Source organism: Erithacus rubecula, assembly GCF_903797595.1.
Source record: "Erithacus rubecula genome assembly, contig: scaffold_114_arrow_ctg1, whole genome shotgun sequence".
Lineage (NCBI taxonomy): Eukaryota > Metazoa > Chordata > Aves > Passeriformes > Muscicapidae > Erithacus > Erithacus rubecula.
The window spans coordinates 232,169-254,196 of record NW_027636257.1 but is presented as its reverse complement, the minus strand read 5'-3'; the positions used below and the strand labels follow the sequence as shown (position 1 = coordinate 254,196).

The following is a 22,028-nucleotide window of genomic DNA, read 5'->3' as shown; positions in this document are numbered from 1 at the left end:
TAAATTGACACAGTAATAAAAAACACTCAACCCCCAACACCCCGAAAATGAGCACCCAAGCACTGAGCCCTGGGTCACCACAAAATCTGAGGCACCCTGTGAAGGGCACCCCAGCCCCGCTCACACCTGGCACCACCATTCCCCTGGAAAAACCAACAACGGAACCTCATTCCTACGTACCATCTCCTGGGGCCCCCATCCCTGGGATCCATCCCATGGTCAACAAATCCCTGGTGGACACATTGTTCTGGGACCCTCATCCCTGAGTCTGAATCCACCCAACAATTGGGAATCCCATTCCCATGGGACCCTCTCTGGCACCACAGTCCCTGGAACACCCATCCTTGTGTCCACTTACCCCTAAACCCATGATCCACCCAAGCCTCCAAATTCGTGCAAAATGCATTCCTCACCATGTTCAACCATGAACCACATGACCTGTCCTGTTCCCACCATGCCCCCACCAAAGGCCACCTATACATGAGGACAAGACACGACTTTGTTTCCTGTTCCTTCATCCCATGAACCGCCAGCCAGGGACAGGTGGCCCCAGCAGCGAGTGACAGCCAGTGCCCATGGCCGGGACACTGGGATGGTCCAGGAAGGTGGTGCTGCTCCTGGGTATGCCCCGGGCACGGGCCTGATGCCTGGGGATGGGCCCTGGTGAGGCGAGAGCGTGGAAGGGGGCACAGGGGGGCTGGGGATCCCCTGGGGCCCCAAGCCATTAAGTCAGGGCATGGACCCCAGTGTGACCAGAGCCATGGAGTGGTTGTGGGACAGGAACAGGGGGACAGGAACAGGGGAAGTACGATGTGAGGATGGAAACAGGGGAGAGGTGTGGGGACAAGGATGTGGAAATAGGAACTCTGGGGCTGGACAGCTCTGGGACAGGGACAGGGAGGCAGAGATGCAGGGACAGGGACAAGGGCCACGTGCAGATGGATCATGGGGACAAGTGGCATGGGAATGGGATCATGGGCACAGGGTCATGGGGATGTGGCCATAGGGACAGGTGCTGTAGGGCTGGGTGAGATGACCTGTGCACACATGGGGTGTCCACAGTGTCCCCATGTCCTGCCTCAGCTGAGGTTCACTGAGGCATCCCTGTGCTCCAAACATCTGTGCTACACCAGTGTTCCTGTGGGGACAGTTTGGGGACAGACACCACACCTGGTCCCCCAGGTGCTGCTGTCCTTGCAGGGCCACCCCCAACTAGCCCTGTCCCTTCTCCCTTCCAGCCCAGACCCTCAGCCTCGCTGGTGAGTCCTCGGGGGATGCCATGTCCCTGCCCCTCTGTCCCCAGCCCCGTGGTGCCCTGGCAGGCTGGTGTCCCCTGTCACCTGCAGGTGACCAGAGCACCCAGCTCCTGGTGGAGCCCCCCTGGATATCGGCGGTGCTGTGGGACCGGGTGACACTGACCTGCCAGGGCTCGGGGACCGCCGGTGCCACCACCTGGTACAAGGACGGGTGGCCCTGGTGGTGGGATGGACCCGACAGCTTCACTGTCACCGAGAGTGGCACCTACAAGTGTCACAGACCTGTCAGTGGGCTCTGCCTTACTGTGATTGTGTCAAATGGTGAGGAGGGATCTGAAATGCTCAAGGGGGCTCCCTAATAAGTCTGTCTGGCTTTCACTCTGTTTGTGGCCTCACACCCCTCATGCAGTGAGATCCTGTCCTCTGCACACAGGGACATCCCAGCGCATCCCAGTCCATCCCAGTGCATCCCAGTGTGGTGGGATCCCATGGGAACAGCTGTGCCATGGGGCTGCTGCTGGTGTCCCTGGGACTCTCCCGTGCAGAAGACACTAGAGCCAGATGTCCCTGGTTCCATGGGCACCCGCTTTGGACCCGTATTGGGCTCCTCAGTGTGACGAGAACCTCCTGTCCCGCAGAGCGACTGGTGCTGCAGGTGCCAGCCCGGGCACTCCTGGAGGGGAACAAAGTGACACTTCACTTCCGGGGCTGGCAGGACAAGCCTGTCACCAGGGTGCAATTTTACAAGGACAAGAAGAGCTGGAGGAGTCCCTCAGGGGCACAGAGCTGTCCCTGACATGCGCAGTGCTGAGTGGTCAGGACATTTACTCAAAATCAGGAAGGTTTTGGGGTGGTGCTGGAGGGCCTTGCACGGATTTTGGGAAATTTTTAAGTGATCTGGGGGGAATTTGGAGGTTCTCCCTCCATTCCAGACTTGAGCTTCTAGGGACACAAGGGGATTCAGAGCACTCGAGGTCTTCAGGAGTTCTGGGGAGCACAAGAGCTGCTCAGTGGTCCTAGGGGAAATCGAGGGTGCAGTGGGGTTTGAGGATTCCTAGAGGGGTCAGGGCCCTGGGGACCCCACAGTTACCCTTCCCCTCTTTCCTTTGCAGCTGCCAGGAAGCAGCAGGGAAGGTGAGTGGGAGGGCTCAAATCACACTCTAGCCTTTGACCCCAACCCCCAAGACCTCCCATTCCCCCCACACATCCCCTTTATTCCCTCAGGGCCCCCCAGATCCCCCGGCCTCCCCAGAGGAGGGGGAGGTGCTGTACACCCATGTCGTGAGCACCAAGCAGACAGGGGGTGAGTCTGGGCTGGGACAAATGCAGAGGGACACGTCACCCATGAGTGTCCCCCTGCCCAGATGTCACAGCCAGTGTCTCGCGCAGTGTTCCCCCGTGCCACCACACTGCAGGATCCCCAGGTGACCTATGCAGAGCTGCCAGTAACCCATGGGCGACCGCGGGAATGCGGGGACATCTATGGGATTGTGCTGTGACACTCGGAGCGCAGTTGGGCACAGGGGGACTCTGGGGTGAACTGGGGGCATGGGGGTGGCTCCACGGATACTGGGGGCTCTAAGGGCACTGGGGGAACTGGGGACAATGGGGGGCTCTCGGCGCACTGTGGGACCCCACCCAAGGGCAGCCACACATGTGTGTCCCCCCACTGCTCCCATGGGTGCTCATGATCCACAGGTTAGTGGACACAATTGGGATGTCAAGTGTGAGGCTGCACAGGGCACCCAAAGCTCACAATGCCCCCTGAACCCCTAAGGCCTTCCCCACCCTCCTCCCACTAACACCAGTGGTTCCCCATTCCACATCCAGGTACTCCCAGAACACTCAGACACTTCCCTATTCCCTCCTCACTCTGTTCCCTGTACCCTCAAGGCCTCACTATTTCCCCTCCCAGTGCCTCTCCATTGCTCCCAGTAGATCAAGATGATTCCCATTCTCTCTCCCAGTGCCCCTGTACTCCCAGTGCCTCTGCAACGCCCGTGTCAGCACTCCCAGTACACCCACAGCTCCTCATCTCTCCTCCCAGTGCTCGGGAAACACATGACTTGTTGCTCTCCTAGTTGCACCAAAATGCAGCTTTTTGGTTCAGCTGGCAGAGATGGTGTTTCTTTGTCCAGCTCTCAGGCTTTAGGAATGGGATTCTCCAATTTTGGGCTCCCACTAAAACCTGTGCGCTGGATTCCCTTCTGTCCTGTGTCAAACCCCTCCTGTGCCTTGTTCCCCACACAATAATGTCACAAAACCCCTGGGGATATTCTTCAGCCTCCCGCTTTTCCAGGGCAGTGGGGATCAAGCCATGGCTCAGGGTGGGATGCTAGGGAAAGGAGAAGTTGGATGTCTCATAATATTTCGGAACTCCTGTGTGGGGCAGGGTAGGTCAGGCCTTGCTTTTGGTGACACAGGGCCCCATGTGTCAGTCAGTCTGTCAGCCATGGCACACTGGGAGCAATGGGGCACTCTGCCAAACTGAGCTCCTGAGTGGCCAAGTAACTGGGAGTCCCACCTTGGGAGTGGCCTATGGTGGCCAAAAAGCTTAAAAGGCAGAGCATGAGGTACCCAAGTGTCTTATTCTGTCTTGTATTGGAGTGTCTGCCCCATCCATGCTGGAACCCAAGAGTTGGAAACAGTCTTGATTTTGAAGTGAAACATCTGCCAAGGAAAGCAGGAACATTCCTGGAATGGAAAGAGGAGTGGTCCCACCAAATTGATATAAATGTGGAAGTTATGTGGATTCCCAGAAAAAAATGTTAGAAAAAGAATAATAGTTCATTTCTAGGAAATTTATAGAGGACAACTCAACAAACAGCAAGACAAGAACTGAAATTTCAGCTCAGATTTGTTGGTTAATCTTTGGAGCAGTTATGGCCACAGCCAGCAGGGGGCGCCTCGGTGCCTGCTTCAACCCCTCAGGGGCCATGGCGGCCTCGGGTGGGAGGGACGAGCCCAAATCGCTCCTTTGGCAAACTCACGCTTTGCACCAATCGGTCCCGGCACCAGCACCGGCAGCTCCCGGGAAGAAGAGACGAAGGCAGCAGCTTGGATCCTGGTGCCCTGTGGCAGCGGAGCAGTGTCCCGGCCCAGGCACACACCCTGCGCAACACCCGCCACCGCTCTCCCTGATGGCAACGCAAGGAAGGCACCATCCAACCCCAGGCAGGTGTCAGGCCCACTGCAGCATCTCTTGTGCCTTTCCACCACAATTCCTGAAAACCCTCAGCCTCTCCCTGCCTTTTCCTCCTTCAGCCCTGGCACAGCAGCTCTGGGAATGTTGAATTCCCCTGGCATGTTGAGGAAAGCAGGTGCTCCTTGCTGACACTGCCAGGGCTCCTCAGGGCTCCAGAGCACGTTTGGAGCTGCTGCTCTTCCTGGGCCACTGCTGGTCCTGACACAGCAGCCACAGGGGGAGGAGAAGGAGGTGGAGGATGGAAAGGGGGAGGATGAAGGGGAGGAGCAGGCCCTCGATGATCTGTTGTAATTAGGGTCAGGGCTCATGAAGGTCAGCTGGGCTGCAAAACCACCCCTGTGCACAAAAGCACAGCTCTTCTGGCTCTCTGAGGGATTTTGCACTACTGTGGCTGAACTGGAAATATTTTGGGGCTCAGATGCCTCTAGCTCTGCCTACAAGATGCTTCTTTGGATGCAAGGAAAGTTTTCTGGACCTTCTCACCATGGCCACTGCACAGGGATGGGCATTGGCCAGCCCTGCTCTGGCCAGCCCCAGGTGGCAGCCAGGACCAGAGGCTCCCCCGCCCCCTTGGCTTTGATTCTCACAGCTTTCAAGCTCCCGCAAGGGTGGGAATTCTTTCTGTGGCCAAAAAAGGCCTGGCTGTGGTTTGCTCAGCCCTGCAAAATGCACAAAAGCCAGTGTGAGCCCATGCAGTGGCTCTGTGAGGCCCTTGGATGGTTTTCAGAGCAGGGCTGCCTGGAAAGCCCCCCTGCAGGGGCAGCTGTGAGGGAACCAGTCCGGAAATGCCGCAATTGATCATTTGATGCCTGTCCCCAAGGCACTGAGAGAGACCCAGAACTGCTGCAAAGACAACAACAATCTGCTCAACAACCTGACCAGGACTCTCCTAGGTCTAAGCTGAGCCTGCAGATCTAAACACACAGAACACTATTTCTCCTGGGTTAATTCAGATGCTGTGTTTTATGTCCAATAAGAGGCACAAACATCCTGTGCCCCAAGGCAATGGGGGAGGAATGGGTAGACCCTGGAGGAACTGGGAGCACTGGAATGGGAAGCTCTGGGCAACCCCATATGGGGACTTTTCATTCGTGGCCGCATCCTGGGCAGAGTGGGCAGCCACGGGAACCAAGGGGGAGGGAACACATGGGGCAGGGATCTCTAGTTCCCCCAGTGCCCCCAGTGCCATAAGTGTCACAGCACATTCCCGTAGATGTCCCCGCATTCCTGTGGTCGCCCATGGGTTGCTGGCAGCTCCGCATAGGTCACCTGGGGATCCTGGAGTGTGGTGACACGGGGGGACACTGTGAGAGACACTGACTGTGACATCTGGGCAGGGGGACACTCATGGGTGACGTGTCACTCTGAGTGTGTCCCAGCCCAGACTCACCCCCTGTCTGCTTAGTGCACATGACGTGGGTGTACAGCACCTCCCCCTCCTCTGGAAAGGCCAACAGCTGTGGGGGTGCCCTGAGGGAATAAAGGGGATGTGTGGGAGGGAACAGGAGGTGTTGGGGGTTGGGGTCAAAGGCCAGAGTGTGATTTGAGCCCCCCACTCACCTTTCCTGCTGCTTCTTATCAGCTGCAAAGGAAAGAGGGGAGAGGTAACTGTGGGGTCCCCAGGGCCCTGACCCCTCTCAGGAATCATCAAACCCCACTGCACCCTCGATTTCCCCCAGGACCCATGAGCATCCCTGGTGCCTCCCAGAACCCCTGAACCACCCCAGTGCTCTGTGCCCCCAGAATGTCAAGCCTGGTAGAATGGCTCAACCTCCAAATTCTACCCAGGACCATTGTATGAAACCACTAAATCCCTGTAAGGCCTCCAACACCCCTACAAACCCTTTAGTACTCTGGGAAAGACTCTGAGTGCTTAAGCCACTGGCTGTGGGTGCCGCCCCATCAGTCCCACAATTCCATGGCCCCCATTGTCCCCGGGGCCCCCAGTTGTCCCCATTGTCACCCACCCATGTTGTTCCATCGGTGCCAACTCACAGCTCCACCTACAAGCAGGACAAGGAAGAGGAGGGACCCGCCAAGGCCTGCGGCTACTGGTGGGGACAGAAGGGACACATCAGGGTCACCTGTCACTGCAGGGCTCCTGCAATCCCAATGACCCCATGTGACCCCACCTGTGTTCCAGTGGTGTCCAGTGGTTCCCTGTGGTGTCACCTCCAGGGCCAGCTCTGGGCTGAGTGCCCGGAACACACGGTGCCCGTCCTGTCCCAGCTGGTTGGTGGCCACGCACTGGTAGGTGCCTGAATGTCCCACATCAACGGCCCCAAGCTCCAGGAGGGAACCCCGGGCCAACTCGTGCCCATTGTGCAGCCAGGTGAAGGTGACAGGGGCTGAGCCCACCTGCACTGAGCAGCGCAGGGTCACGGGGTCACCTGGGCACACCTGGAGTGCCGGGGGACCGGGAGTGATGGTGGCATTGGCCACGGGCACTGCAGGGACAGAGACAGGGCTGGCACCTGGTGAGGCGGGGATGGGAATGCTTTGGGTGGTGTCACCTCAGTCTGGGGACCCCACTCACCCAGGACAGTGACATTCAGGGGGACACTCTCAGCCACGTTGTCCCCATCGCTCACCCGACACTGGTAGTGGCCGCTGTCATTGTCCCCAAGGTTCCACAGCTCCAGGTCAGGTCCTCTGCTTAGAGGTGACCCCAAGCCTCCCCGGTGCCAGGAGAAGGACAGGGGACCTGTCCCCATGGCCACCGTGCAGCTCAGCACCAGGCGGTCCCCAACTGCCACCCGTGCCCCGGGGGGCTGCACGGACATGGACACCCCTGAGGGCGGAACCCCTGCAGGGGGACATAGGAGGGATTGGGGACATGGGAAGAGTGGGGAACAGCAGGGGGGAGTGAGAGACTCAGAGAGTGGGAGGATCAGAGAGGGGGTGGGGGGATCTCAGTGAGGCTGAAAGGGGTGAAGTGGGGTGGACGCTTCGAAAGGGAAGGAAGGAACCCCAGGGAAGGATGGGATATTCAGAGAGGGGACACAAGGTGAAAGTTGAAGGGATGCACAGGAAAGATTTTGGGGACCCAGACAGTGATGGAAGGGCCATGGACAATGGAGGGACATCAGAGAGGGAGAGGGACACCCAGGAAGAAATGTGGGGATCTGGTGGAGGATGCAGGAACCAGCAAGGATGATGTGGGGAACCAGAGAGAGAGCTGAGAAGGCAGGGCAGCACGCAGAGGGTTGAGCAGGAATGGGAGACCTGTGAGGGCTGTGGGGGCTCCCCGTGCCCATCCCTGCACTCACTGCGCACCGTGACGCTGAGCCAGGAGCTGCTCTTCCGCACGGTCCCCCCCTTGGAGCGCACCTCGCAGCTGTAATTCCCCGAGTGGGAGACCCCCACGGTGGGCACCAGGAGCTGCGGGGAACCCTGCGGGCCCCCGACCAACTGCTCATCCCGGTAGAAGTGATACAGGAGGGGGGCTGGGGGCCGCAGGGGGCTGGGGGTGCTGAGGCAGCTGAGATTGAGGGGGGACCCCTCGGGGAGCTCGGGGGGACCCTCCAGCACCAAGACAGGCATCAGCTCTGGGAAGAAGATGGGGGTGGGGACGGTGGTTCTGAGTACACTGATAAGTGGCTTTGGGGGTGTCAGGATATTGGGGTTCCAGCTGTGGGGGTGCTCACCGTGCACTGTCACTGTCACCGGTGCTGACGCTTTTGCTCCTGCTCGCACCAAGCCCCCACAGTGGTAGCGGCCACTGTTGTGCATCTCCAGGGGCAACAGGGACAGCTCTGTGTTTTTGAGGGACCCCCTCAGCTCCTTGTCGTCCTTGTAAAATCGCACCCTGGTGACAGCATTGTCCTGCCATCCCCGGCAGCGCAGTGTCACCGTGTCCCCCTCCAGCAGTGCCCGTGCTGGCACCTGCAGCACCAGCCAGTCTGTGGGAGCAGAGAGTCGCGTCACACTGAGGAGCCCAAGACAGGTCCAGAGTGGGTGGCAACAGCACCGGGGATATCTGGGTGCAGTATCCACTGCATGGGAGGGTCCCAGAGACAGCAGGAGCACCCCCGTGACACAGCTGTCCCTGTGTGCAGGGGACAGGCTCTCAGCAGACGAGGGATGTGCATCCATTCACCGAGTGAAACCCAACCAGACCTATCAGGGAGCCACCCTGAGCATTTCAGATCCCCACTCACCTTGTGATACCATCACGGGGGGGCTGAGCCCACTGCTGGGTCTTTTACACTGGTAGGTGCCACTCTCGGTGACAGTGAAGTTGTCGGGTCCCTCCTGCCACCAGCGCCGCCAGTCCTTGTACCAGGTGGTGGAACCGGCGGTCCCCGAGGCCTGGCACGTCAGTGTCACCCTGTCCCACAGAACCACCGGCGTCCAGGGGGGCTCCACCAGGAGCTGGGTGCTCTGGGCACCTGCGGGTGACAGGGGACACCAGCCTGCCAGGGCCACCACGGGGCTGGGGACAGCGGGGCAGGGACATGGCATCCCCCGAGGACTCACCAGCGAGGCTGAGGGTCTGGGCTGGAAGAGAGAAGGGACAGGGCTGGGTAGGGCTGGCACCATGGGGACAGCAGCACCTGGGGGACCTGGTGTGGTGTCTGTCCCCAAACTGTCCCCACAGGAGCACTGGTGTAGCATGGAGGTTTTGAGGACAGAAACACTGAAGTAACCCTGGGCTGAGACAGGACATGGGGACATTGTGGACGCCCCATGTGTGCACAGGTCACCTCCCCCTGCCCTAAAGCACCTGTACCCGCAGCCACATCCCCATGGCCCTGTGCCCGTGATCCTATTCCCATGGCACCTGTCACCATGCCCCATCTGCACAGAATGTGACCCTTGTACCTGCATCCCTGTCTCCCTGTCCCAAACAGCTGCCCCAACCCCAAGGTTCCTTTGGCCACATCCTTGTCTCCACACCCCAATCCCCTGTTTCCATCCTCACATCCCAGTTCCTCTGTTTCTGTCCCCACGGCCACCCCATGACTCTGATCACACTGGAGTACATGCCCATGCCCTGGCTCTGCTGGCCTTGGGGACCTCAGCGGTCCCCACAGCCCCCCTGTGCCCCCTCCCCACTGCTCTCTGCCTCACCAGGGCCCATCCCCAGGGCGTCAGGCCCGTGCCCAGGGGCACTCACCCCACAGGAGCAGCGTCACCTTCCCAGCCATCCCAGTGTCCCTGGCCATGGGCACTGGCTGTCACTCGCTGCTGGGGCCACCTGTCCCCTGGCTGGCGGCTCTTGGGATGAAGGGACAGGAAACGAGGTCACGTCTTGTCCTCACGTGTAGGTGACTCTTGGTGGAGGCAGGGTGGGGACAGGATGGGGGCAGGGTAGGGATCTTGTGAGACGTGAGGGTGATGGTGGAATATGGTAGGGACAGAGTTTTGCCAGAATTTGGAGTCTGAGGTGTTGCAGGGAGCCAGGGATGGGTGTCCAGGGCATGGTGGTCAGGGGAAAAAAGGGACCCTCAGGAAGGGGTTTGTGGTGGAACTAACAGCCATTGGGATGGGATGAAGGCAATGGTGGTGCTGGGCAATGGGAGAGCTGGGACTGTTGTCCAAGAGAGGGGAGGAGAGATCAAAAGAACAGGGGTATCATGATTTGGTTCCCGGGGGGAAACAGGGATGTGCAATGGCTGGGTGGGCACACAGGTCACAACTCCTTCACAGGGTTTCTCAGATTTTGGCTGACTCTGTGCCCAGCACAGCCCCCACAGGGTGTTAATGGCCAGGGGGGCACCCAGACTTGTCCTGAGAGGTTCTGCCTCTCTGCCCCACACACCCCTGGGCTTTTTCCTGGCTCACACATCCCAGGGAACACCTGAGCAGGTAAGAGATGGGCCATCCCAGAAAGGGGAAAAGGGGACTGGGGTGTGCAGGTAGTGGTTGGGGCGCTGTGGGGGATGAGGATCTCTGGCTGTGCTCCCCCAAGATTTTCACTTTCTCTTTCCTGCAGCAGAAGGAAGAGGCTGTTTGTACTGAGGCCAGGACGTGGATTCTGTTGTGGGGACACATCCAGAGGGGTTCTGCTCTGAGAGAAAAGGGCTCCTCTGGGCTGGTGACACCTGGGTCTTATCCCAGGGGCCTCCTCGTTCTGGAGGTGCCACATCCTTGGGGATTCCTGTCCCAGAGTTGGCACATCCTGGGCACCTCTGTCCTGGGGTTCCTGAGCTTTCTCACTGTCCCCAGTGTGACCCTGGCACCTCGGGAGTGCCCAAACTTAAGGTGATTCCTGTGTTGACCTTGCCCTATGATGGGAAATGCCAGATACATTTGGTTCCACTGCAAACTGTGTAAATGCCCGTTTGTCGCTCAGGCTCTGATTCCCTGGTAAATCCACTGCACCCTGCCCTGAATTCCCCTGCCTGGGAACTCCCTGCTCCTGCTGGGACACCCCTGTGCCCCAGAGCCACGTGTGAAACCCCTGCTCCATATTTCCACATTTTTCCCTCTCTACTGGTGTCCACATTCAGAACCCAATCATTCTTTCTGGTAGGTTTCAGAGGGCTGCACTTTTTGTTCAAGGAGGAAGGTCCTGGTCAGGTTGTTGAGCAGATCCTTGTGGGATTTCCAGCAGTTCTGGGGCTCTCTCAATGCCTTGGGGACAGGCACCAAATGACCAATTGCTGCATTTCTGGACTGGTTCCCTCACAGCTGCCCCTGCAGGGGCAGTTTCCAGTCAGCCCTGCTCTGAAAACCATCAAAGGCCCTCACAGAGCCACTGCTTGGGCTCAGACTGGCTTTTGTGCTTCTTGCAGGGCTGAGAAAACCACAGCCAGGCCTCTTTTGGCCACAGAAAGAATTCTCACCTTTGCAGCAGCTCGAAAGCTGCGAGAATCAAAGCCAAGGGGGTGGGGGAGCCTCAGGTCCTGGCTGCCACCTGGGGCTGGCCAGAGCAGGGCTGGCCAATGCCCATCCCTGGGCACTGGGGCTGGGCCATGGCTGGGCCCACACTTGGATGGCCACTGGCTTCAAGGAGTAGGAGTTTGGGAACTCCCTCCTGCCTGGGGCTCCATTCCCCAGCTGCTCTTGCTGGCTCAGATCCTGCAGGGGAGGAGTAAAATTGGGAAATCTGGAACAGGATTTCTCTACAAATGAAATAAACCCAAAGTGTTCCCATATCTGAGGACAGAAACCTTGTGTGCAATTGATTTCGAGCAGCACAGGGAGGGGGAAGCCCCCCAAGAGCTTCACAAGTTTTTCATGGGGAGGGTCTCATCCATCTCCTGGTTGCCAGCACTCAGGCCCTGCAGGGGTTTTAAGTGTGGGGTTGTGTTTTGGGTGTTTTTGGGATGTCTGTGCCCTCCCTGACTGGCACCAGCCCATGTCTGTTCCCCCCAGTCAGCCCTGCTGGGGATTTTCACCCACAGAATGATCTTGGTGGGCTGTGCAATGGGGCCGAGGTGCTGCACCTGTGAGGGTTCCCAAATGGGGATTGAGGCTCTCGGATGGGCGGGGCCAGCCAATGAGGGGGTGTAGAGTGGGTGGGTCACACCCTGAGTCGGGGCACCCCAGAGGTCACAGAGGTCACAGTGCCCCACTGAGGACAGAGGGGGTTGGCAGGGCCCCCCTGCCCAGGACAGGGGTCTCCAGGATGTGCCCTACCCTGGACAGGGACTTGCTCAGAGAATGTGTCCAGGGACCCTGCCCAGATCCTCCATCCCCCAGGACAGGATCTCCCCCACTGGGATATGTCACCACTGGGACAAAATCCACCCAGAACGTGTCACCCCCAGAACAGGATTCCCTCAGGCAGCACCCCCTGGATGTGTCCCCAGGGCAGAACTCACCCCCTGTGACTCTCAGCACAAACAGCCTCTTCCTTCTGCTGCAGGAGAGAGAAAGTGAAAGTGTTGGGGGAGCACAGCCAAACACCCACATCCCCCACAGCCTCCCCACCCCACCCTGCAGACCCCCCCACCCTCTTTTCTCCCTCTCTGGGGTTCCCTCATGCTGTTCCTTGCCAAGGTGCTTCCCAGGATTTTTGAATCAGGAACTGGGAGTGAGGGGGCATGGCACAAAAGTAAGGAAAACGAGTAAAACAGAAATAAAGAGAGGAAAAAGTCAAGGACGGGGGAGGGCAGAGAAGCAGAATTACCCAGGACCCCCAAGTGATGCTTCCCCAGGAAAGGAGCACCTAAGGGGGACAATGTGAGATCCTGAGTCACCCCAAAATCTGAGCATGAAGGGAAGAAGCTCTGACCCACAGGACAGACAAGCCACTGCCCATCCCTGGCACTCCCCATTTCCCTGGGAACCCAACTATGGGGACCCCCATTCCTTCTGTCCCCTCTTCCCTGTGACCCACATCCAAGGACTGACATTCCCCACGATCTCCTTACCCAAGGACCCTCATCCTGGTAGTTCCAGACCCTTGGACCCCTATTCCCTTGGGGACCATTATTCACCCAGGACCCCCACACCCATGGAACCCCATTCCTGGAATCCAACCCACGAAAAAAATCCCTGGATGCCACGTGGTTCTGGGGCTCTCATCCCTCAGTCTGAATCCACCCAACACATTGGACCCCCAGCCCTGGCACCCCAGTCCCCTGGACACCCATCCCTGGCTCCTTGCCCCGTCTCAGCCTGCAAATTCTGGCAACATCCTGTCCCCACCATGTGCCACCATCACCCCCATGTACCACAATGTCCCCACCCTGCCCCCATCCTCTCCACACCCTGCCCCCACCAAGGGCCACCTACACATGAGGACGAGATGTGACCTCGTTTCCTGTCCCTTCATCCCAAGAGCCGCCAGCCAGGGGACGGGTGGCCCCAGCAGCGAGTGACAGCCAGTGCCCATGGCCGGGGACACCGAGATGGCCGGGAAGGTGGCGCTGCTCCTGTGGGGTGAGTGCCCCGGGCATGGGCCTGACGCCCTGGGGATGGGCCCTGGGGAGGCAGAGAGCAGTGGGGAAAGGGCACAGGGGGGCTGTGGGGTCCCCTGAGATCCCCAAGGCCAGAAGAGGAAGGGCACGGGCATGGACATGAGTGTGATCAGAGCCATGGGGTGATCGTGGGGAGAGGAACAGGGGAATTAGGATGTGGTGTCAGGAACAGGGGGATAGAGATGTGGAGACAAGGATGTGGCAAAAGGTACCTTGGGGCTAGGGCAGCTGTGGGGACAGGGACAGAGAGACAGAGATGCAGGGACAGGGACAAGGGCCACATCCCATGCAGGTGGGCCATGGGGTAAGGTGCCATGGGAATGGGATCATGGGCACAGGGCCATGGGGATGTGGCTGTGGGGACAGCACATGGGGTGTCCACAGTGTCCCTATGTCCTGCCTCAGCCCAGGGTGAGTGAGGTGTTCTTGTCCTCAAAACCTCTGTGCTACACCAGTGCTCCCGTGGGGACAGTTTGGGGACAGATGCCACACCAGGTCCCCCAGATACTTCTGTCCCTGCAGGGCCACCCCCACCCAGTCCTGTCCCTTCTCCCTTACAGTCCAGACCCTCGGCCTCACTGGTGAGTCCTCGGGGGATGCCATGTCCCTGCCCTGCTGTCCCCTGCCCCGTGGTGGCCCTGGCAGGCTGGTGTCCCCTGTCACCCACAGGTGCCCAGAGCACCCAGCTCCTGGTGGATCCCCCCTGGACGCCGGCGGTGCTGTGGGACCGGGTGACACTGACCTGCCAAGGCTCAGGGACCGCCGGTGCCACCACCTGGTACAAGGACGGGCGGCGCTGGTGGCAGGAGGGACCCGACAGCTTCACTGTCACTGGGAGTGGCACCTACACATGTTACAGACCCAGAAGTGGGCTCAGCACCTCTGTGAGGATGTTAAATGGTGAGGGTGGTTTGGCACATAACAGGGACCCCGCAGGCTCAGGCTGGACTCAGCTCCATGTGTCACCCCCTGGTGTGACCAGAGCCTGTCCCCTGTTCTGGAGACATCACAGAGCATCCCAGTGCGTGGGGACCTCCGTGCTGGAATTGGGGACCCCTGGTGTGACCCAATGGGGGATCCTGGTGACATCGGCTGTGACAGATCCCTCCTGTCCCCCAGACTGGCTGGTGCTGCAGGTGCCGGCACGGACGTTGCTGGAGGGGGACATGGTGACACTGCGCTGCCGGGGCTGGCGTAACAATTCAGTCACCTCGGTGTCCTTCTACCGCAATGGGAAGAAACTGGGGAGCCTCCACGATGGCACTACACTGTCCCTGTCCCCTCTGCAGCTGCACCACAGTGGCCGCTACCACTGCAGGGGCTGGGTGGAATACTGGGGGTGGGGGTGGGAGGAGTCGGCGAAGGTGCCAGTGACAGTGCACGGTGAGTGCCCCACAGCTGCCCCCCCAAGACCCCCAGAGCCCCTCCCCAGGGACTAGGGGTAACAAATTCACCACCACCCTCTCCTTCCCAGAGCTCTTCCCGGTGCTAATGCTGGAGGGTCCCCCCGAGCTCGTCGAGGGGTCCCCCCTCAATCTCAGTTGCCTCAGCACCCCCAGCCACCTGCGGCCCCCAGCCCCCCTCCTGTACCGCTTCTACCGGGACGGGCAGTTGGTGGGGGGCCCGCAGGGGTCCCCACAGCTCCTGGTGCCCGCCGTGGGGGTCTCCCACTCGGGGAATTACAGCTGCGAGGTGCACTCCAAGGGAGGGGCCGTGTGGAAGAGCAGCGCCCGGCTCAGCGTCACGGTGCACAGTGAGTGTGGGGATGGGCACGGGGAGCCGCCACAGCACCCCAGCTCTCCTATCCCCTCTGTATCACCACTGCCACTGCTGGCGCAGTGATGGTGACAGTGTGGCCCAGAGCCCCACTTTGCATGTCACTCTCCTAGGTGAGTGGGACCCTCAGGGTGAGGGTGACTCCAACCACATTGTCCCCGATTCCACATATTCCCATTCCACCTCACCCCCTCACACCATCCCCAGCCCAGCCCAGCTCACAGCCCTCACCACTGGGTGTCACAGACCAAGGCAACTGGGACCATCTGGCTCCAGGTGTCCCCACCCCAGACATCCAAGCCATGCATCCCTAACCCAACTGTCACATCCCCCGCTGCACATCAGGTCACATTCACCTGACTGAGCGTGACCCTCCCACAGCACTGAGACCCTTGGCATTGGGGTGATGCCCCCGTTGATGTGCCTCATGGCATCCATCACATCCCACCCACACCATTCCATGACCCCCACCAGGTGACGACCATCCCCACCCTTGGACACAGCATCCCTCAACCCACCCTTGCCTCACCCTCACCCCATTCTCATCCCCCATCCCTCATCCATATCATGGCTGCATCCCACACCACAAAATGACTCCCAGTAACATGGGGTCACTGTCCTGGGTGAAGGAGTCCCTCTGTCTCCAGGTGCCACCATGCAGACTCCCCTGTCCACCCACAACAGGTAGCAGCCCCTCCCCCCCGGCCTCAGCCCTGTCTGCGTCCCCACAGTGCCCGTGGCCAATGCCACCATCACTCCCGGTCCCCCGGCACTCCAGGTGCGCCCAGGTGACCCCGTGACCCTGCGCTGCTTGGTGCAGGTGGGCTCAGACCCTGTCACCTTCACCTGGCTGCACAATGGGCACAAAGTGGCCCGGGGTCCCCTCCTGGAGCTTGGGGCCATCGATGTGGGACATTCGGGCACCTACCAGTGCGTGGCCACCAACCAGCTGAGACAGGACGGGCACCGCGTGTTCCGGGCACTCAGCCCAGAGCTGGCCCTGGAGGTGACACCACAGGGAACCACTAGACACCACTGGAACACAGGTGGGGTCACACAGGGTCATTGGGATTGCAGGAGCCCTGCAGTGACAGGTGACCCTGATGTGTCCCTTCTGTCCCCAGAAGTGGCTGCAAGCCTTGGCGGGTCCTTCCTCTTCCTGGTCTTGCTCGTGGGTGGAGCTCTGGGTTGGCACCGGTGGAAAAACATGGGTGGGTGACAATGGGGACAATGGAGGCCGGGGGAGCTGTGGGACTGCAGAAATTTTGGGTTTATGGGGCAGCAGCCATAGCCCTTCATTTGGACTCTTCTGAGTGCTCAGGTCCTTTGCTCAGCATCAGGAAGTATTTGGGGTGGTGTTGGAGGCCTTGCATGGATTTGGGGAATCCTTTCAGTGATCCTGGAGGAATTTGAATGGTCCCTCTCCCTGCCAGGCTTGAGCTTCTGGGGGGCTTGGGTGTTCCAGAGAACTGTGGCACTACAGGGGTTCAGGGGGACACCAGGAGTGCTCAGGGGTCCTGGGGGAAATTGAGGGTGCAGTGAGGTTTCAAGATTCCTGAGTGGTCAGGGCCCTGTGGACCCTACAGTTACCCCTCCCCTCTTTTCTTTGCAGGTGCCAGGAAGCAGCAGGAAAGGTGAGTGGGGGGCTCAAACCACACTCTGGCCTTTGACCCCAACCCCCCAGACTTCCCATTCCCTCCCACACATCCCCTTTATTCTCTCAGGATCCCCCCGCAGCCCCCGGCCCCCCCAGAGGAGGGGGAGGTGCTGTACACCCACGTCGTGAGCACCAAGCAGACAGGGGGTGAGTCTGGGCTGGGACACACACAGAGGGACATGTCACCCATGAGTGTCTCCCCACCCGGATGTCACAGCCAGTGTCTCTCGCAGTGTCCCCCCGTGCCACCACACTGCAGGATCCCCAGGTGACCTACGCAGAACTGCCAGCAACCCATGGGCGACCACAGGAATGTGGGGACATCTACAGGAATGTGATGTGACACTCGGGGCATGGCTGGGCACTGGGGGCACTGGGGGCACTGGGGGTACTGGGAGCACTGGGGGTACTGGGTGACCCCACCAATGGGCAGCCACACTTATGTGGCCACCCACTGCTCCCATGGGTGCCAAACAAACAGGGGTAGATGGGCACAAAAGGGGAGCTCACATGAGAGCCTGCACAGGGCACCCAGAGCCCCCCATGCCCCTTGAACCCCCAAGGGCTTAGCCACTTCCCTCCCACTACAAGCAATGGCTCCCCATTCCACATCCTAGTAGTCCCAGAACCCTTAAACTCTTCCCCATTCCCTCCCCATTGCGCTCCCAGTACCAACCAAGGGCTCCCTATTTCCCCTCCCAGTGCCTCTTCATTCCTCCCAGTACATTCTGGTGGTTCCCATGCTCTCTCTCAGTGGCCCTGTACTCCCAGTGCCTCTGCAATGCTCCTCTCAGCACTCCCAGTAAATCCACGGCTCCTCATCTCTCCTCCCAGTGACAGGGGAATATAGGACTCGTTTCCCTCTTGTTGGCACCAGAATGCAGCTTTTTGGTTCAACTGGTGGAGCTGGTGTTTCTTTGTTCAGTTCTGTTGGACTTTAGGAATGGGATTCTCCAATTTTGGGCTGTCAACACAAACCAGTGCTCAGGATTCCCTTGTCCCTTGTCTCAAACCCCTCCTGTGCCATGTTCCCAACACGATGATATTACAAATGTCCTGGGGGGGTTTTGCAGCCTCCCCCTTTTCCTGTGCAGTCAGGATAAGACCGTGGCACAAAGTGAGATGTCATTGACATGAGAAGTTGGATGTCTCAAGACATTTTGGAAGACCTGTGTGTGACAGGGCTAGGTCAGGCCTTGCTTTTGGTGACACAGGGCCTCATGTGTCAGTCTGTCTTTCAGCCATGGCACACTGGGGGCAATGTTACACTCTGCCAAACCCAGCTCCTGAGTGGCTGAGTCACCAGAAGTTCGACCATGGCAGAGGGCCCTTTGTGACCAGATGTATTAAAAGTCAAAGCATGAGTCCAAGTGTCTGACCCTGTCTTCTTTTGGTGTGTTTTCCCTATCCATGCTGGAAAACAGGAGTTAGAAATGGCTTAAAATAGAAATGTCTGCCAAGGATAGCAGGAACATTCCTGGAATAGAAAGTGGACCATCCTCCCCCAATTGTTATAACTATGAAAATTATGGGGCTTTCAGGCAAAAGTGCAAGAAAAGGAGTAAGAGTTCATTACTAGAAAATTTATTAAAAAGAGCAGAACAGAAGAAAACAACACAAGAACAGAAATTTCCAACCAGCTCAGGGCTGTTTCTTCATGTTTGGTGAAATTATGGCCACGGCCAGCAGGGGGCGCTGCAGGGAGCACTCCCGCCCAGCAGGGGGCGCCCCGGTGCCAGCTCCAACCCCTCAGGGGCCATGGCGGCCTCGGGCGGGAGGGACGAGCCCAAATCGCTCCTTTGGCAAACTCACGCTTTGCACCAATCGGTTCCGGAACCAGCACCGGCAGCACTCAGGCAGAAGAGACGAAGGCAGCAGCTTGGATCCTGGTGCCCGCTGGCAGCGCAGCAGTGTCCCGGCCCAGGCACACACCCTGTGCAACACCCGCCACCGCTCTCCCTGATGGGAACGCAAGGAAGGCACCATCCAACCCCAGGCAGGTCTCAGGCCCACAGCAGCACCTCTCGTGCCTTTCCACCACAATTCCTGAAAATCCTCAGCCTCTCCCTGCCTTTTCCTCCTTCAGCCCTGGCACAGCAGCTCTGGGAATGTTGAATTCCCCTGGCATGTTGAGGAAAGCAGGTGCTCCTTGCTGACACTGCCAGGGCTCCTCAGGGGCTCCAGAGCACGTTTGGGGCTGCTGCTCTTCCTGGGCCACTGCTGGTCCCAACACAGCTGCCACAGGAGGAGGAGGAGGAGAAAGAGGATGAAGAGGAGGAGAGGGAGGAGGAGCAGACCCTTAATGACCTGCTGTAGTTAGGGCCTGGGTTCTTGAAGTTCAGCCCTGCTGCTAAACCATGCCTCTGCACAAACATATGTCTCTGCTGCCTCTCCCGGGGATTTTGGGCAGCTGTGGCTGTACTGAAAATATTTTGGGGCTTAGGTGCCCCCAGCTCTGCCCACAAGGAGCTGGTTTGGCTGCCAGGAAGGTTTCCTGAAGCTTTTCCTGGTGCTGGGCATGGTTCAGTGCCTGTGCCTGTGGCCAGTGCTTCACACTGTCTGGCCAGGAAGGCTGAGCTGAAGCAGCTGCTGAGGCGGGAGCGGCTGGAGCAGGTGCCCCACGGGAACAGCACTTGGCCATGCAGATGGAGCAGGAGCACCAGGAACTCCACAGGGTGCCCAGGTGAGGCCCACAGGGCTGGGGGATGGTGGGGCACCCCTTGCCATTGCTGCTCCCCCGAGATTTTGGGACAGAGCAGTGACACCCATCAGGCTCCAAAGCCACTCAGGGCTCAGGCACAGCCTCAGAGGAGGTCCCAGAGCATTGGGGATGATTCGGGTGTTCCTGGGCTTGTTCCTGACAAAGGGCAGCGCTCCGGAGCGCACGGGGCATCCCGAAGGATCAGTCCAGAGTGTTGGAGCCCGAGTGCTGCTGGCAGGGACGGTGTGAGAGAGCCGGGCCCGGCTCAGCCGGTGCTGCCCGGGGAATGTCTCATCCTCCAGCAGCTTCGGAGCCTCTGCCGGGGCCGGCGCTGTCGGGGGCGCGGCCGGAGGGGATGGGGGGCACTGGGTGTGAGGGGCCGGGATGGAGGGACAGGGACCGCCCTGGGAAGGAAAAGGATTTGACAGGAAGATCTCACAGATATGTATGTATAACAGGAAGAGCTTTGAACTTAGAGTCTTGAAGAACGTATAGAAATGATAGCAAGTTTTGATGCAGAAGAAAAGAATTGCTGAGCCAGTCTGACTGGGTAACTAAGAAGGCAAAGAGCGAGTGGGAAGGGGCTTTTATGACTTAGACCACAGGATAAATCCACCTCAAATAAAAGATGTTTTTACGAAGCAGAAAGATTTTCACAGACAAAAAAAAATGCCATGTTGGAAGTAGAGGTATGATCTCAGAATTTTACACTGCAAGAAAACTGAAAAACAACTTGTAGCATAACCTGTAACATACTAACTTTTTTGTGCTTGGAGAATAGTAACATGAATATGGTAATGTGAGTAGTTATGATAGGCTGTAAGTAATAGTAAAGGTATTGATTGTCATGTTTTAAGATGCTCTGTAATGAAAAGTATATAATGCATTGCAACCTGAAGTAGCAGAAGCTTTCAGATGAACCCACAGCTGGGGATGTAAAGGCCGTGGGCTGGGCTCTTGTCATCCACGACCCAGGAATTGTTGCATCATTTGGATACAATAACCAGCATTTTAAAGAGCCCGACTGGAGTTCCTCATCCCTCATTTCAGGCTCTTACTGGGGCCGCACTGGGGAGTCCCAGGGTGCAGGGGCAGGGGTGGAGAAGAGTCCTGGCTATTCCCCATGCCCTGTGCAAGTGAGGAGAGCAGAGATGGAGCAGCTTTGGGGACACCAGAAATGCAGACAGGGTAATTCCCCACAGACCCACCACGCCCAAGGGCAGACCCCCTGCTCCTTTTTTCCACACTTTTCTCTCTTGTCTGGCAGCCCAAACATTCTCCCCAGGAGATTCCAAAGGGTTGAAGGTTTGAGACAGGAAGGAAGAGGGTCCCGGTCAGGTGGTTGAGCAGATCCTTGTGGGGTTTGCAGCAGTTCTGGGGCTCTCTCAGTGCCCTGGGGACAGGCACCAAATGACCAATTGCTGCATTTCTGGACTGGTTCCCTCACAGCTGCCCCTGCAGGGGGGGTTTCCAGCCAGCCCTGCTCTGAAAACCATCAAAGGCCCTCACAGAGCCACTGCTTGGGCTCACACTGGCTTTTGTGCTTCTTGCAGGGCTGAGCAAACCATAGCCAAGCCTTTTTTGGCCACAGAAAGAATTGTCACCTTTGCAGCAGCTTGAAAGCTGCAAGAATCAAAGCCAAGGGGGTGGGGGAGCCTCAGGTCCTGGCTGCCACCTGGGGCTGGCCAGAGCAGGGCTGGCCAATGCCCATCCCTGGGCACTGGGGCTGGGCCATGGCTGGGCCCACACTTGGATGGCCACTGGATTCAAGGAGCAGGAGTTTGGGAGCTCCTTGCAGCCTGGGGCTCCATTCCCCAGCTGCTCTTGCTGGCTCAGATCCTTCAGGGGAGGAGCGAGAATGGAGAAGTCTGGAACAACATTTCTCCAAAACCCAAAAACCTGAAATGTCCCTAAGCCTCAGGACAGAAACCCTGTGGGGGATTGTGGGGAGCAGGAGAGAGTGGGGGAAGCCCCCCAAGAGCTTCACAAGTGTTTCATAGGGAGGGACTCATCCATCTCCTGGTTGTCAGCACTGAGGCCCTGCAGGCGTTTTGGGTGTTGGGTTTAGTTTTGAGTGTTTTTGGGGTGTCTGTGCCCTCCCTGACTGACACCAGCCCATGTCTGTTCCCCCCAGTCAGCCCTGCTGGGGATTTTCACCCACAGAATGATCTTGGTGGGCTGTGCAATGGGGCCGAGGTGCTGCACCTGTGAGGGTTCCCAAATGGGGATTGAGGCTCTCGGATGGGCGGGGGCAGCCAATGAGGGGGTGTAGAGTGGGTGGGTCACACCCCGAGTTGGGGCGCCCCAGAGGTCACAGAGGTCACAGTGCCCCACTGAGGACAGAGGGGGATGACAGGGCCCCCTGCCCGGGACAGGGGTCTCCAGGATGTGCCCTGCCCTGGACAGGGACTTGCTCAGGGAATGTGTCCAGGGACCCTGCCCAGAACCACCATCCCCCAGGACAGGATCTCCCCCACTGGGATGTGCCACCACCGGGACAAAATCCACACAGAATGTTTCACCCCCAGGACAGGATCCCTTCAGGCAGGACCCCTTGGAT

At 58.8% G+C, this 22,028-nt stretch overlaps 1 protein-coding gene and 1 long non-coding RNA gene across 2 annotated transcripts in view; one reads left to right on the top strand and one right to left on the bottom strand.

The window, feature by feature from the left end:
- Nucleotides 1–5,655: 5,655 nt before the first annotated feature.
- LOC306815313 (Fc receptor-like protein 2) overlaps nucleotides 5,656–22,028 on the bottom strand; it is a gene marked incomplete at its 3' end in the record, with an annotated part of 113,103 nt that continues 96,730 nt past the window's right edge. Inside the window, exons 4-9 of the mRNA XM_079331899.1 lie at nucleotides 6,998–7,267; nucleotides 6,710–6,908; nucleotides 6,457–6,464; nucleotides 6,022–6,043; nucleotides 5,852–5,931; nucleotides 5,656–5,765 (exon numbers count right to left, since the gene is read on the bottom strand). Of these exons, the coding sequence (XP_079188025.1) occupies nucleotides 5,656–5,765; nucleotides 5,852–5,931; nucleotides 6,022–6,043; nucleotides 6,457–6,464; nucleotides 6,710–6,908; nucleotides 6,998–7,267 (689 nt within the window). The remainder of the gene's footprint in view (nucleotides 5,766–5,851; nucleotides 5,932–6,021; nucleotides 6,044–6,456; nucleotides 6,465–6,709; nucleotides 6,909–6,997; nucleotides 7,268–22,028) is intronic.
- Nucleotides 16,300–17,073, top strand: LOC306815319. The gene is made up of 4 exons (XR_013777375.1): nucleotides 16,300–16,321; nucleotides 16,723–16,744; nucleotides 16,835–16,914; nucleotides 17,001–17,073. It is a non-coding gene; the product is annotated as an uncharacterized lncRNA (long non-coding RNA).